The following is a 16,746-nucleotide window of genomic DNA, read 5'->3' as shown; positions in this document are numbered from 1 at the left end:
ACAGAATTTCAATTTTTCCCAAAAAATTGTTAGCAAGAGAGTGGTGACTAGGATGGCTAAGTTTTCAGTGTAAGAGAAAGAATCTACAGCAAATTCAGTTTTCCCTAGAAAGTATGAAGCCTTGCTGAAGTAAATGCTGAAAACATTTCTTCCCTTTAACTTTTCTTCCATAAGATGCTTTTTACACAAGTCAGAAGGAAACACACATTCTCTCCCACACAAAAAAGCATACAGATCTCTAGAAAACAATCATTTTTTTACTCCTGTGGGTTAGCTTGCTAGAGAGATTGATATTCTTCTTTTTATGTCTCAATCCTCAGGAGACATTCAGGGCCCCTAAATTACTTAGATGCATTTCTTCACCATCTGGAGATGAGTTAACTCTCAATGGGAATGCGCATCACTTTCATGCATGTACATGCATTCAACCCTTCCTGGTGCTGCTGCCTTCAGCCCAGTACTCTTCTGTCGAGAGGTGTATCTCACGTGTATCTACTGATCAGAGAATGCAGAAAGGGACAGAGGAATTTAGGATTTGGCTGTTTCTGGCTATGAACATTGTTCAAAACTGGAGACTCCTATATACACATACACTGGGAACAGACCAATTTCCTGTTCAATGGTTTCCCAGGACATAGTTCTGCAGCAGACAAGGAGTAGGCCAGTAGACAAATACATAGGACTTGTAATCTCAGAAGGCACATGCAAAGTTCACACACCGGGGCAAATCACCTCCCTTTTCCAAATCCCAGACTCTTCAGTCGTAAGAGTCACACCATCATCTCTGTGAAAATGCTGAGTATCTCTGGATGAAGCAGCACTATATAAAAATGCTAAAATTCCCTAAATATAAGAGATATTTTTTTTTTCTCTAGAACACCCGAATTTCTGTGTATCCACTTCTTATGCAGGGATACTGACAGAACCACTAAAAACCTGGAATAGTTTAGGTTCAGCTTCCCTGGCTCAGCCTTTCTCTTGCATTTGAACAAGTTAAAATCCTAGGATCCAATGACCTTGAAAACGAGGTAATTTGGGATACGGATTTTAGAAGTTAGGCTATCACTGCTGAAAGGAGGACAGAGGCAGGGAAGCTCTGTGCGCCACACTATTGCTTTCAGAATGGCATGTGATTCCTGCCTTGTGAGGTAGTGGGAATAAAAAGAAAAATTTTTTGGCACAAAGTAAGACAGGATTTCAGCTTCTGAAGTTCATCAGTACATAACCATCCTCTCCAACTCCCTTCTTTATCTTTCCCCTTAATCCTCCTCTCCCCATCCATGTGCAACTGTTGGTCCACCTTTTCCTGGAAACCTCGACTGCAAAGGTTTGAAGAAGCAGGGATGCTGCAGGGGATTAATGCAGAAAGGACCTTTTTAGAAAGCCTTCAGCACATCACTGGGGAAGAAACTTTGTGTTTCTGGGTGGCTAATTAACTTCTACTTAAGAACTAATTTAAGGAAGAAGAAAGACCAGATGAAGAATGGTATGGCACAGCACCAAGTATACTCTTAAGACTTTATTGAGCTCTAGAACACACAAAGCAGCACACATGAATCTCTAGCATGTTATTCTCAACCTCTCCTTTATTTATATTGACCGGACCTGACGTTTATACAGTAGTAGAGCTATCCCTCACAGGTTAAAATATGACTCAACTGTGGCATACAGTGGCCTTATGCCATACTGAAAGTAATTTATGATCTATCTGAAGTAATTTCATCAACCCTTGGGACAATGGCTAACAAGATTGGGAAGATGGTTTATTAGACCTTCTTTCCATTAGGTCAAAGTCTGAGAAACTGCTTATTTCCCATAGCGTGATGATGTTTCACGGCCTTATTTGCAAACACTGCGTGAGATGCAAATTGCCTGAATTTGCCCCTCATATGGAATAGGCATTCGGTTTATTCCTTTACCACTAGTAAGTCAATCGATTCAGGGAGCAGGCCTTCTTTTTTGGCTTACTGGGAAACCTGAAAATATGCATCATCTTTATTCTTTGTGCTAAATCAGTGACAAGGCACTGTTTCCCACACAAATCAAACCACTGCCTAAAAGAACTTTCCATTCTACCCTAAAAGAAGAGGAGGAAAGACGACTCTAGCCTTTCTTAAAATTGCTGGGCTATTCTGTATTTCCCAGTCAACAAACTGGCTGCTGATCTAGCATTAGAACAAAAAGCAGATCCCAGGATCTCCCACCTCAAATAACACCTAAAATCACTGCCAGAATAGCAGAGCTGCCCAGTACTAGTCTAGGCTAGGACAGGACATCTGAAAGGTGCCAACCAAGAGTTACTGTAGGAGGCAGAGCCTAACCTCTTCTCCTGTTGCTGAGCTCTCATCACTTTCAAGCTCCTAGAGCAGCATGCCAGATCCTGTGTTTTAGTGAGGTTCTCACTGCTTTCCTTGCTCCCTGACAAACTGCCTATGTTACACATCTCTCAGCTAGCACGTTCATCTTGATTCATTATTGACAGAGCCATGTGATTAATGAGCAGATTCTCCTCCTTGTTGTTTTCACAAAAAAGCAGCACAATGGTGCCATAGATTTTTAACTCTTCAAACCACTCTGGCCTTGGCAGCCTGATGAGAAGTCAGCAGAGGACAGTCAGGGGTTATAGTTTTGTTTGGATTTGTTCTGTTTTTAAAAAACATTTGGGTCTTCATGTGCAGAGGTTGTGAACTCCGGTGTGAACTTCTCTCCCAAGACAGTGCACACATAAACTCTGGGACAGATGCCCAAGCATAGGTTTCCTTCCAAAGGAATAGATACACTTGGTCGGTAACGCACTGTGCCTGCAGATCAGTGAGACTTGAATGTTGAAGCAAGTCACACTCTCTCAGCTGACCCCAAAGGAATGCTGAACTATGTCCTTCAAGTATTTCTCATTCAGACAAATCCATGTGGCCATTGAAACATCTGGAATAGAACATGGGCTTTCCTGTCTAACTATATAGAAAGGCAACTATATAGAAAGGATAAGCAATGACAGTATTAAGAGTTATCATCATCAGAAGGTGTAAAAGAAAACTTGATAAACGTGTTCATTTTGGGTCTTACTGAGTTACACAGAAGAGCAAAAACCTTATTTCAGACAGTAAAGCATGGGTATTATTCTATGCAGTGCTGGGCCTGTTTCCTTTAGACATACAGCTGCAATGAGCCAGCCGTGCTGAGTTTTTTTAAAACTTACACATTTTTTAGCAGGTCTGGGAGCTATAGATTTTAACTTGGCTAGATATTTAGGTCCACCTTAAAATGAAAAATAGCTTTAAAAATCCAGAGCAGCATTTCATTCCTTAAATACGTAATTCAGCAGGCACAAAACTCCAATTATAAAGCAACCAAAGGTGATTTAAATAAAAATAATCTACCAGTGACCTAAAAGACAAACCAATATGTGAGGGGAAAGGCCTATTTATTAAGGTATCAGACTGGAAAGAAGAACTCTTATGTACTCTCCTCCAAGGAGCATGACCTTGATTAAGCAGCAGTGATGCAGTCTACTCACCCAAGAAATGGGAAGAATATAGTCCAAGCTCCTAAAAACACTATAAAAGTATTAAGATTTTCCAACAGCAATTCAAGATGTGTTAAAAGCAATTGACTGAGCAGAAGTACATCTCAGAGTGTGCAGACACTGCATTTTTTCCCCACACGAGTGTACTACCCATGATGCACAGCTTGCCCACACTCTTTTGAAAGCTCAGCCCTCAGCATCTGACCAGAATAAGCATATTAAGACATCAGCAAATGCTTTAAAAATGTAAAGTAGAGCTAACCGGCGTTCTTCAAATGCCTGTTTCTGCCATTACCTGCCTGGGCCAGAAGCATCTGTCGAGACATAATCTGCACATTGGAAATTCATCTGCAGCCATTTACCTTCCAAGTTTCCTTACACCAGAGGAGACCCAATGAAGTACAGCCAAACACTAAAAAAGTCTCGCAAACACATCTAACATAAATTCCTGTAGAGACAAAAAAATGAGGTAGTTTTAAGTACATATTTGGAAAGTTTCCTTTCTCCATTGTCCTGAAGATTTTTGATCCACTGGCTGTAGGGGGAAAAAACCCCAAAGAAATTCCTAGCTGTCATGGCTGCAAAAAAAATCCTCCCAAATAAGAAGGAAGTGCTGACCAATGCAGTGCCCTGAGCCCGCACAATCCCTAAAACCATAAATGCAGGAGGGACACCCCTCCTGCCTCCTCCAATAACAATACAGTCTGCTGCATAAAACACTTTGCCACTGATTAAAAAGTGGACCTAGGATTCTGGATCAACCCCTTAGAACAGCAGAGGAGCAGCAATCTGGTCCACTTCTTTCACGGGGGAATCAGGGTTTTTCAGACTGTGGAACAAGGTCAAAGGTATCAGGACAATCCTGGTGCTCTGCAGTGGCCCTTGTTGTCTGCCTGGCAGAGGATCTCTCAGTCTAGGGCACAGGTACCACAGGGTGCTACAGCAGTGATGGAAGAGCAATGCTGCCATCTGCGGACAATCAGAACTACAGCCTCCACCTAGACAGGCACGGGACAACAGGGTGTTCAATGCTGCATGACTTCCAAATCTCTAAACATACTCTATTAGAGGTCCAGTTCCTTTAAAATGAATTTAAGCTGACTGCTAACAGACTCTGCCTGCTACCAGATAAAGCATTAGAGTGTGTTTTAAGAGCAAGTGCAGAACAATTACAGTATTAACAAAACACCCAACATCCTGTCTTGCTAAAGGGCACGAGCAGACTGGTTTCTGCAGATTCAGAAAAAGAGCTTTATCATATTTCTTTGGGACGATCCTTGAGTACAGCCCATGTGTATCTGGATGCCATGCTATTCTGCATTTTATCCTCCAAAATTATGTCCAAATGGGACCTTGAGACTCTGCACCTCAGAAAGGCTGAAAAATATTTCCCAGGCCTACCTGTCTTAGAGTCATATAACGTCCTGCAAACCCAAACAGGAAATCACTTCAAAGCAGACAGTGATAGTAAGACAGTGTTGCAGGTAAAAGCATTAGCTCCACAATGGTTTATAATCACTAAACTTTACTGCAAGAACTTCTTTCATTCTCTCCTACTCAGATGGTTTTTAATCTAGAAGCAAAAACGGAAATCATCATGTTTCACAAATCCCCCACACATCAAGTCATCTTTGTATCTGTTTTCAGCTATGTGCATCACAGACAATAGAGGCGGCAGAGCCAAGAGGTTTCTCCAGACTGTTCAAACGACTTTCACCGCATATGAAAAAAAGAGAGCCAGAAACCATGTAAGACAAATAAGACTTCTTAGTCTCCTTAAGCTAATTGTACAGGCATTTGTATAGTAGGTTGCACCAGTGGCCAAGACAGGAAAATTTCAGACCATGCTTTAGGTTCATTTATGACACACATGGGAGAGGCATTATGCTGTCACAGTCCTATGGAGCAAGTAAAATCATTACAAGTCAGGAGCAGAGACCATGGCACTGGAAGAATGGCAGACCACACACGTGAGGATGAAAAAGTCCATCTTTATTAAAAAGATTAAAAGTTCAGCTGAAACCTCCTTACAAATGCCAAACAGTACATGGCACTGAAAATGGCATCAAATAAAATTCTGATCGTTGATGAAAATGCTAGAACTACTCTGAAGTCTGCCATTAGTAGGAGATGATCACTGCTACTGAACTTTTTACCTGATGATATAGAAGGACAGGACTATGTGATTCATAAAAGGACTCTTACACAAAAAGAAGTATGATCTTTCATGCACTTATACTATAAACATGGCAGACAAAGACCCTCCTCCTTCCGGGAAGATGCTCTAATACGTGTGCAAAAATACAACTGGAGTGATATAAAATAATCAAACACAGCATAATTAACAGAATAACATTCAGACACTTTATTGGGTAAGAAGAAAGGCCAGGAGGTGCTTTAGGACGCATTAACAGATGGGCTACAGATCTGTTCATCTACCAGTGTAGACTCATTACATTGCAACACAGCTCGTCAAGAGAGACCTGAAAGAAGTTTAAAAAGTTTATATTCAGGGAAAGTAGCATCGGACAGGGAGGAGAGGGGTAGGAAAGAGACCCAGCATTCTCATCACAAAACAAACCAATAAAGGAACCTCTCTCACCACTCAATGTCTATGTGGAGATTATTTTGGTCTACTTACATTGGTTAAGTCACCTGTTAGATTAGTTCGTACCTAAAATGTTTTCTAGTACTAACATGCTTTTGGAAAGCACACAGAGATAAAGCACTTTTTACTTTCAAAGCCCTCTATGACAATGATGTCGGCTCAGCATTCCTGCGAGGTAGGCAAAAATTAGCTGTTTTCTGAGACACAGAGAAGTTAAATGACTTCCTCAAAGCCATGGTGAAGAATGTGTTATTTACTACTAATATCCTTAAGAACCTGGAATGATACTGTTTTTCGCAGACAGGGAACTGGAGGCAACCAGCATCTGCTAGTAAGGAATTAGCGAATTTTCATCTCATTCTTACTATTAAAAAGCTTTGAATCCCCCCACCTTGAAAAGTGTTCCACAAACATACACATGCACTAATCAGCACTTCCTTCATCTCCGTAACAAAAAGCACTGGTCCTTTCCAGCAGTAAGCAGACATCCTACACAGGGGGCTTTTCTCTGCTAGTAAAGGGTAGCCTAGATACAACTAGAGTTACATACACTACTCCACCAATGATCATATCCTAGATCTTTCCACCATTAAATTACAGTTATTAAAGATATGAGCCAAGTATTAGTTACTTTAAGGAATTTAGCTTAAGTAATCTAGTTTATGTAAAAGGAGTAGAAAAAGATAACTATCTGTTCTTTTAAACTGATAGCTATACAAGAACAAGCTATCATAAAACAAAGCACACAGCTGCTGCAAAGGGTAGCAACAAAGCCATGCCGGGATTAACCTAATAAACCCACATATCCCCAACTGCAAGGTTAACAGATTCACCAGCTCAGTCCATATCCCCAGAAAAGCTTTTGCTTTGCAGAAAAGTGAAGTGGGTCTCGGAGCCAGGCTCTTCTTTATTCTGTAGGTCCACAAAGAAGTAACAGTAGATACTGTGTTTTGTATGTCTATATTGAAAATAGTTTCCAAACCACCTAGATATCTCCCTCCATTCAGCTGAGCTGAACTTTTGCATTTTCTCCTCATGCTTTTAATCTAAACAAGTATTTTGCTGTAGAAAGCAGCACGCAGTTCCTGAAGTCCATCTCCTCTTGTCTTGTGCCTATTCGGATTAGAGAGATCATTTGCCCAATTTTAATAAAAGATGAAACTGTGGCTCATAAAATACGCCTGCAAAGAATCCTTCCCGTTGACTACTGTGCAGCTGTAAAGCAGGAGACCAACAGCTGGGTAACCCTGGATAAACATGACGCTATAAAAACACTCACTTAACTGTCTATACCATCAACTCAGCTTTACTACTGTCAGTACACTCCACTAATATAACACTCAGCACTTTCAGATGAACACTGCAAGGGGGTAACTTACCTATGACAGATGCAGGATAACACCATGCTAGTTTATTGCTAGTTTATTGCTCATGTTTAAAAGCCCTTCATATAGTGGCTAGCACGCTCCCACTTGGTTCAAAAGCAAGGTTGTGCTCCAGGCACTAGCAGCTCTAGGTCAACACCTCTATCAATTCCTCTGAAGCTTTCCACAACTCCTGTAAACAAACTTTTCACCAAAACCCTGCAAACAGGAAACGAACACTTTTTCTTCAACTCAGCCGAGAATTGAGTTGCCACTGAGTAACATGGTATGGATCAAACTCATGTTTGCACTGATAGTCACACTTTTTCCCACTTGTGTTTGGCATGTTTTTCACACTGCTACACAATTGCCGAAACAGTCAGTTCTCCAAGTGGCCACATGAATATCAAGTGGCAAGATCTGCAGGAGAAAACAGAACACCACCGTAAGGTGTAGGGGGACGGGGAAAGAGGTGGGGAACTTCACTTCAGAGCTAACTTAATACTTAAATGTGATTCAGTCACACAAACTCTGGACTCTATTAGGAAAAATCTTGTTAACAAAAATGGCTTCTTCCTGTTTCCAGTTCTAATTTTTATGCAGAGCCAATGCAATAACCCCGATTTCTTTTTTCTAACCCTGTACCTTTCTCCTTTGCTCAACTGGGCTTCTTTTGGGGCTTCTTATTATAAGACATTTGACTACAATACTCCGGGCCTCTAAATAAACAGAGAATGACAATTGAAAAAAATTTTTCTTTTAAACTAAGAATTTATTCTTCCACTCATGTAACCATTAATACATATCCAGCCAGGGAAATCTGGCACTCTGTCTGTCGGCTCCCCCTTAACTCCATGACTGTCATTTCAGAGACTAAATTCTAAGCAAATGCAAAAATGGAAATCACTTGGTTTTCTATGTATTGAGGGCTTTTCAGTTGCGTGTTTTGCATTCACTGCTTCAGCTTTCATAGCAGAATATAAATTCACTGGTTTTGGCTTAAAGTTTGTGCAGTGGGCTATTCATGCTCCATTTTAGCACGAACATCCCACAAAGGTACCTAACTTTGAAATTTCTAGACTATAAGGACCAAGCAGAAGCAACAGTTAATGAATTAGTATCTAGTGCATTTCAGGGGGCTTGGAAATAAAAGCTCAAAATTTAACTAGGAAAAAAAAACCAACAAAAATTAAAACATACAACAGATGAAGATGAACTATGCTCACAAGGGAGTGAAGTAATAGCACCTACATCGTTGTGATGCTAAACATTTGGCAGTGTTTTCTGTTTACCACACAGGAGCCACTGGACTCCTTGACCATGGTAAGAAAAGGAGTCGTAAGAGCAATCACCGTGCTTGGGAAGGGAACAGAGAGTTTGTATTTGAGGCTCAACCTTACTTTCATTGAGTTGACAGTGAAAGAATTCAATGGCAGAAGGATGAGGTTCTTTAGACGTTTCCTTGTCCTCATGTCGCCTTGCTCCTCTGAAGCAAAGCTGCACAGTTCACCCCTTCTGAAGAACTGACAAATCTCTTTTAAAAAGTCTGTTGTACAAGCTAACCAAGACCAGAAATTATAAAATTCACACACAATCAACAGCTCACGACAGTCTCTCCATTCTTTCCACTGTCCATAATGGGTCACCTATCCACATCATCCACTGTTAAGTCTGCATTAATACTGAATTGTGACCGACTCTACAGTTCTTGTTACAGTTTGGGCAGAGCACCAGCTGGTGCTAGCGTAATACCAAAAACATAGAAAAGCCCCAAGAGGAGATTGAGTTTGGCTGTCCGCTGAGGAATTTTGTTGAAGCTCTGACTCCGAAACTGCCTCTCCAGTGAAAATGCCATCGGGATGGTGAGTAGCGGCAATGCCATGCTGATGGTATAGCGTGTGGCCAGCACACAGAAAATCAGGTAGGGCAAGAAGAGCAGCACGGTGTAGAGAACATAGGAGAACGCGGGGCCGATGAGGATAGCCAAGGTGACAATACCCGCCTGCTGGTCAGACTCCATGTCTCGTGTGTTGTTGCTGTGCAGGATGGCCTCAGTACTGAGAGCTAGTGGGATAGCGTAGAGCAGTGGTGAGACAGACAGATAACCAACCTGCACAGCATGGGCAAACATGACTGCCAGGGGCCCAAAGGTGATCAGGATCACCACGTCTCCAAGTGCAACATATTTAAATCCAATTCCTGTGGCAAGACACAAGAATGAAATGAAGCATCGTCAAACAACTCAAATGACAGAAGAGAATAGATAATAAAACAGATCAGCCCTTCCCACAGAAATATTGTAAAACGACCAATGCGCACGTAGCTATGGCTGAGAAGCATATTTTCTCTTTTTTCTAGAGATAATAAAGGAAATGCAGCTTCTGAACTTCTCCAGTCAAACAATGTAGCAGAAACTAAAGCCCAGGTTCTAATACCCGTCTTCACATCTAGAAGTACCTATTTCTGCAAAAATCTATAGAAATAAGGTACTCTTCAGCGTGATCATGCATACTAGAACCTGATTCTGAAGAAATACATAAAATGCTCAGAAAAAAAAAGCAAAACTGAGAAGGTTCTTTCAAGGAAACTAACATAACTGTTTAAAAGTTTGACAGTTTGAAACCGAGTTTGTTTTTCTTTTCCTAATAATTATGTTTGTATCTACCCAGCACAGGAAGACAATAAAAATATCCTCCTCTTATGAAGAACAAACACAAACTGTTCTACATTCACAATGAAACTCCATCTAGAGAATAACAACAAAACATTCCAAAACAAAGTTATAGATTCCACCAATGGCAAAGAACATATGCAGTGAGCCATACTGCTGAGGGATACGAGATACACATCACAAAAAATTTCAGCAAGAATTCTGATGAGCATCTAAAGCCATATACGTAAATAACAATGTCTCAACACCACTTTCCAACTGAAGAATTTAGTGTGGCTCTTGTCACACCTTCCCCAACAATCAGTGGCAAAGAATACAAGTTTATGCACCAGTACTCCAGGAATTACCACCAAATGTTTTTATGGCGGGTAACTAGATAGATCACATGCGTCTTCTAGAAACCCTTGACAAGTCAGCTAATTCTGTCACGTTTACATTCAGATTGACAGGAAACGGGATACAGCGCTTACCTCCAGTATAAAGGAAGGAGCTGGAAAGTCCTCCAAAGTAAATCAGGGCCAGGTGCTCCAGCTTGAGCGTTGAGGCAGCGTAGAGCCCAGCAGCACAGATACAGCCCACAGTATAAAGGAAGACTCCAAACCGGACTACGTCCTGAGGCTCCAGAATCTGGTCCACCAAAGTCCTGTCATCACTCTTCTTGTGATCGATGCCTTTGGAGAAGTCGTAGTAGGTATTCACCAAGTTGCCGGCTCCGTGCACAGCCAGGACGGTCACGGCGCTTCCCACTAACAGCCCTGGGTGCAGCGCTCCCTCGGCCCGGTACGCCAGAGCGCTGCCGAGGGCCACGGGGGTGAGGGAGGCACTGAAACTCCAAGGTCTGAGCGCCAGCACATAGGCCGCACACTTCTGCCTCCAGGTGCCGGGGGGGACCCTCTCAGCGCCGGCCAGCGCGGCACCGGCGTCGTTCCTCTCGCTCCCCCGGGGGCTCTCAGCGCTAATGCTGATCTTCTGCACCAGGTCTCCCGGCCCCATGCTCTCCCCGCCGCCCCGTCTCACAGCAGCAGCACCTAGAAGGGGAAGGGCCTCGCATTAGCCTGGCCGCCGCTGCGGGGCCCAGCGGGGAGGGAGCGCCGCCGCCATGGCCGGGCGGGCAGCGCCTGAGGGGAAGGCGCGCGCCGCCCTTACCCGCTTGACGGGCGCCCGCCCCGTCGCGCGCGCGCGCGCGCGCGTTCCCCAACCGCCAGCGCCCCGCGCGCCCCTACCGCCGGCCTGCCGCGCGCCTGCGCCCAACGGCCGCTCCCGCCCCTCCTCACCACCCCCGCGCTGCCACTGCCTCGCGCAGGAGGTTCCGCGGAGGGTCCTGTACCAGAGCAGCGCCCGAGCGACCCGCCAGCACCTCCCGCCCGGTGTAAACATTAAACGGTCCACGTCGTCACGCGTGGCTGCGAGAGGTCACGCTGAAGCACATCCCACCGCTGCTATACGCGCCATGATGACAACGGAGCGCCTACAGCCCGGCGCCGCCCCGGTTGCCCTTGGTCCTGTCATGGGCAGCCGGACACATTTCAGCGTCGCACACCGGGCGCGGCACCGCAGCGCGCTACTCCTCGACGCATGCGCACACAGCGCACAGGCTTTACAGGAGGGCGGAAGCCAGCCGCCGTCTGGAAGGTGGGTCTAGCGTGGACTTTTCACCAATCGAGCACGTCCAGCCTTTCCATTGGTCAGTTCTACTGCCACTCCCTCCTGGCTGGCTTGATGATTGGCCGAGAGGCGACAGTCTCGCCTTGCGGTTCCATGGGAGAGGGGGCGGAGCTACGAGCGCTCCTTCCCTTTTGCTCTTTTTCTACTGGTCAGAGACGGTGCCTATCAAAGTCCTTCTGGGAGGCTATTGGTCAGCAGCGGCTAGCCGGTCCGGCAGGCGCGGGGGAGGGGAGGGCGCGGGGCCCGGAGTGGGGGAGCCGGCGGCGGTCGGGGCGGAGGCGGTGAGTGCGGCTCGGGAGCCTCCCCTCAGCATCGCCTTCCCCTTCCCCTCACCTCCCGTCACGGCCCCGCCGTCACGGCTCTCCCCGCGCGCTCCCGCCTCACCGCCCGCCGGGCTGGCGCCCTGCGCCCTGTCAGCGGCACCGGCGCTCCCGCCGGCGCCTCGGCCCCGCGCCGCGGCTTCCCGCCTGGACCAGCCTGCCCGAGCCCCCCGCCCCCGCGGCGTTGCCGCTAGAGGCCCCGCTTCTGCCCCGGCGGCGGTGCCCGCCCTGCCCTGCCTCATCCCTCCCTCACTCCCGGCCTCTGGAACGCCGGCTGTGGGATCCCCCGCGGGCTCGGGCCTGTCGGCTCCTGCCCGCCGGCTCCTGCCCGCCGGCTGTCGCGTCCCTCTGCGAGTGCGGCTGCGGGGGAGCCCCCGCGCAGGGGCACCCCGGCCGGCGGTGATGGGGCCGCAGCCATAGGCTGCTCTCTGTGTCCGGGGGAGCTTCGCCTGGCTCCCAGCCGCGGGGAAGCCCTGAAGCCGCCTCACGCTGTAATCTCGGAGGATCTCTGTTACCGCGTGGGGGTATTTGAGGAAAAAGAAGTTGAAGTTTTGGTGCCTTGTGTCGCTGTGGGCCTGTCTGTCAAGTGCTCCGTTTGTGCTTATGTAATCTGAAAATCGGGGGGGTTCAAACCTCTAAAATATGTTCCACATAAAGAAAGACTCATGAGAAAGTTTGGTTACATGTTATGATAGTAAACATCCTGTTGCAATGATTGGTGTTGCTATAAGTAGAGTTCCCATCTCTAAATATCTACTGGAGAATGTAATACTTGGTAGGCCCCTTGTGTTGGCACAACACTAGAATTTCTGTGGAGAAACTTGAATGAAAGTGTTCAAGGAGGAGTCAGCTATGATAATGATATAATCATGGGAATGATTGTGTCTACTTATTATAGGGTAATTGTAAACTCTAATCTGACCTTGCTATTTTTCAGCTATTGCATGACCCTTGGCTTAGAATTAGATCACCATGGGGTTGGGCACCTGACCTACTAGAGCATATTTTGGTATTTGAGGAACTAGAGAGTAAATAGGCTGGGGGTCAAGATATTATGTGATGATACAGTTTTATCACAGGGTTGTAAGGCCTAAGGAATATAGTCGTTACTTGTAATTTTATGCTCTACTGGCACAGCATCCTTGCACGCAATGGGATGTGTGTTTTGGAAACAGGCAGCAGGGGCAGCATTAAGAAGGAAGTTCAGAGATTTCAGTAGCTGAAAGCAGTAAAAAAAAGTGTCTCTCTGAAGAACTTACAGGACTTGATGCCCCCGAGCCCCAACATACCACCATCATGTCGGGCACTGTGTCCATTCTCCAACAATTTGCCAATGGCTTGAAGAGTCGCAGTGAAGAGACAAGGGCGAAAGCTGCCAAGGACTTGCAGCATTATGTCACCATGGAGCTCCGCGAAGTGAGTGCTGCAAATGAGATAATTTATCCTTGTTTATTGTATGAGTGTAGGGCATTGGCTGAGTAGTTTGGGGATGGAGATTTCTGGAATAGGGAAGCTGGCCTTGAGAGGAGGTGGGGCATAGCAGGGACCTTACCTTTGCCCCAGCATGTAGGAGAGGTGAGTGAATTGGTGACACAGATGGGTGGTCAAGCACCAGAATAAATAAACTTGACACATCTAGGGCACAAAGAAGAAATACTGTTTTGTGTTTGTAATGTATGGTTGATTTAATTTCTTTCTGTTTAAGTGACCTAACAAGCATTGTCTTTATGGAGGTTTTGGGGGCAGGAAGGAAGGAAAGAATGCTGAAAGCTGATTTGAACTTTTTCCTTTTACAGATGAGTCAGGAAGAATCCACCAGGTTTTATGATCAGCTGAACCATCACATATTTGAGCTGGTCTCTAGCTCTGATGCAAATGAAAGGAAGGGTGGCATTCTGGCTATAGGTGAGTGAAAGTGCTTAATGCCTCTGGTGAGTTTTCTTTTCATGCATCTATCTTTAGGGACAGATTTTCAAAAGGAATGAGCTTTTATAATTGGGGCCTTACGTCTGACTGCTCAGTACGCTGGGTGCGTGCTAGTTGCTGCGCTCTGAAAATCTGTCTGTAAGTGTCAGCATGGGAGCTGCTGAGCGCTGAGAGTGGCTGAAAACCTGGTGCTTAATGGGCCCTGAGCTCTTCTGGGAGTCGAGCATCAAATGTGAGTGCTGAGCACGTGGAAATTCTGTTCTTGAGCTCAGCTGAGAACAGTTTGTGCTGTCCATTTATATGTATCAGGATGGGCTGACTCTCTCAACTCTCTTCTGTCTGAGGAGATTGATTCTTGTTATTTAAATTTACTTGGCTCAATAACAGCAGCTTCCATCCCTGGGAGGAGCTCACATAGCTTCTGCTTTGATTCTGATCAGCTGCTCCATCAGTTGCTCTGGTTGTGCTTTGGCTGTGACATGGCAGAGCTGCCTGCATTTTAACTCTTAGGGAAATCAGCTTGCATAAATACTTTGCCTTCCAAACAAGTAGCCTGTATTGTAGCAATTACTTCTTTAATAACCAAATAGGAGGTGCTTATGGTGTAGGCTCACAGACATAATCATCCAATCCCACCGTGTTTGAAGACAGCGGAAGTCCCTTAGCTAGAGAAATCTTTGTTGACAACATCTGATTTTAAGCTGACAGTATCACTTTAAAATTGTTTCTGTGAATTTAGTGCTGTTGAAAGGTGCCGGCTTGACAACCCTGGACACTGATGGCCTCTTTATCTACAGAGCAGGTACAACCCAGGCACCGGCAGTGAAAGCTTCTGCCACACTGCCACCTGCCAAGGTGCCTCCACCCTGGCCGGGAGAGACCATCTCTAGGGCTGAGGGGGACAGCAGTTTCCTTGGTCCATTCAGTCTTTGACTTCTCTACTGAGGCGGACCAGCCGTCGTAGTTGCATGTGGATGGATGCCTTTCTATTGGGAATGGGTCTGTGATCCCAGGGTGGATTTTTTTTTTCCTTTTCTTTTTAAACTAAAAATGGGGAAAATTTATGAAGCTACTGGATGCATTTTCCTGCCCACTTAACAAGTTCAGGTTCAAAAGAATGGTGGCCCTTTCCTATTGCTTGATTATTTTTTTTTTTCCTGTGGATTTTCAGTTTAGGAGGAGTTAATGGGAATCTTTAAGGAATGGATAGGGAATACTAACTCTCATCCAGGGATTACCTACTGTCTGCCTAACTGACTCTTAGGGGAACCTACAGCATTGCTCCCTTTCTCTACAGCAAGCCTTATCGGTGTTGAAGGAGGTAACGCCACCCGTATCGGCAGGTTTGCCAACTACTTGAGGAACCTCTTGCCATCCAATGACCCTGTTGTAATGGAGATGGCCTCCAAGGCTATCGGGCGGCTTGCGATGGCTGGTGACACCTTCACAGCTGAGTATGTGGAGTTTGAGGTGAAACGAGCTCTGGAATGGCTGGGAGCTGACAGGAATGAAGGTCGAAGACATGCAGCTGTAAGTGATCTTTTTTTTGTCTTCACCTGTCTTGGAACGGGATGGTTAGGATTAGTTAACAGCGCTAGGACATGTGCACAGAAAGTTGCGGAAAAGCTCTGATCAGGATCAGAATGGCTGCCAGTCCGTGTCTGAGAATCTGTGATGGCAGATATAGTGCTGCTTCATTGCTTCTAGCTTAGCCCAGTGACTAAAGAAGATTGAGACACCATTGTGCTAGGAACTGTAAGAGTATGGAGCTGGAAACAGCTCAGGCTAAACAAATGGTACTACAGTCTAGAAATTATGAGGTTTGTCTATGTGTGCTCATCCTCACAGATTGTTACTGTTTCTCTCCCCACCTCCAGGTTCTTGTCCTGCGTGAGCTGGCAATCAGCGTGCCTACCTTCTTCTTCCAACAAGTGCAGCCATTCTTTGACAATATATTTGTGGCTGTGTGGGATCCCAAACAGGCCATCCGAGAGGGAGCTGTTTCTGCCTTAAGAGCCTGCCTTATCCTCACCACTCAACGGGAGCCAAAAGAGATGCAGAAGCCCCAGTGGTACAGAGTAAGAAAATAACTTTGTATGAAGCAGCTCCTCATAATGCAATGCAAATGATCAAGTGCCATTTTTTAAAAGAGCTGTCTAAGGAAGAATCTGTGTCACCTTTGTCAGTATGTCTTATTGTCAGTAGAAAACTGCCTCCCCTTGAAACGGTTGAAAGTATAATGGCTGACAAAACGAGTAGTTCCTTTAGCCCACTGTAAAAGTAAGCAAGAGACTTAATTGCATCAAGAATCCATTGCTCTATCTGCAGCTCATTTTCAGCTGTTGAGCCTGACCTAGTTTTACAGCCATGCAATCATCTATCTATTGTCATCTCTTACTAGCAGATGGTTTTATTAATTTAGATAAAACATGAGTGAAAAAGGTAAAGATTTTTTTGCCTGAACCTTAGCTTTGCTGCCATTGTCGCATGAATTCAAGCTTCATAATAAGGCTTGGACAGTGCAGTCAAATGGGAACTTGGATTCCTCATAGTCAAATATGTGATGCAGATATTGATGAAGTTTATACCATGGCATGGTTGACTGGCTGTTTGATTAGTGCTGTTGAAAATGCTCTGCAGCAGAGTCTACAACTTCTGGGTGAATC

At 45.3% G+C, this 16,746-nt stretch overlaps 2 protein-coding genes across 11 annotated transcripts in view; one reads left to right on the top strand and one right to left on the bottom strand.

The window, feature by feature from the left end:
- The window catches only part of LOC142092440 (protein dispatched homolog 3), a 149,796-nt gene extending 138,050 nt beyond the window's left edge, over nt 1-11,746 (bottom strand). Inside the window, exons 1-4 of one of the 6 annotated variants that reach the window (XR_012677072.1) lie at nt 11,444-11,746; nt 10,640-11,197; nt 7,514-9,697; nt 5,868-7,247 (exon numbers count right to left, since the gene is read on the bottom strand). Coding sequence is in view for 2 of the 6 variants with exons in the window: in XM_075172488.1 (XP_075028589.1) it covers nt 9,210-9,697; nt 10,640-11,162 (1,011 nt within the window). In the remaining 4 variants the exon portion in view is untranslated. Of the gene's footprint in view, nt 1-5,867; nt 9,698-10,639; nt 11,198-11,315; nt 11,384-11,443 lie in introns of those variants that run through there. The other 5 variants (XR_012677073.1, XR_012677071.1, XR_012677074.1 and 2 more) reach the window with 5 other exon arrangements.
- Nucleotides 11,747-12,031: 285 nt separating this feature from the next.
- The window catches only part of MTOR (mechanistic target of rapamycin kinase), a 67,502-nt gene continuing 62,787 nt past the window's right edge, over nt 12,032-16,746 (top strand). Inside the window, exons 1-6 of one of the 5 annotated variants that reach the window (XM_075172480.1) lie at nt 12,032-12,115; nt 13,407-13,570; nt 13,951-14,059; nt 14,820-14,882; nt 15,378-15,610; nt 15,958-16,158. In XM_075172480.1, coding sequence (XP_075028581.1) covers nt 13,451-13,570; nt 13,951-14,059; nt 14,820-14,882; nt 15,378-15,610; nt 15,958-16,158 — 726 coding nt within the window. In that variant the 5' untranslated portion in view covers nt 12,032-12,115; nt 13,407-13,450. Of the gene's footprint in view, nt 12,116-12,440; nt 13,571-13,950; nt 14,060-14,819; nt 14,883-15,377; nt 15,611-15,957; nt 16,159-16,746 lie in introns of those variants that run through there. The other 4 variants (XM_075172482.1, XM_075172483.1, XM_075172484.1 and 1 more) reach the window with 4 other exon arrangements.

Source organism: Calonectris borealis, chromosome 23 (assembly GCF_964195595.1).
Source record: "Calonectris borealis chromosome 23, bCalBor7.hap1.2, whole genome shotgun sequence".
NCBI classification, from domain to species: domain Eukaryota; kingdom Metazoa; phylum Chordata; class Aves; order Procellariiformes; family Procellariidae; genus Calonectris; species Calonectris borealis.
Note: the sequence above shows the minus strand (reverse complement) of the source record. Positions and strands in the feature narration are given on the sequence as shown.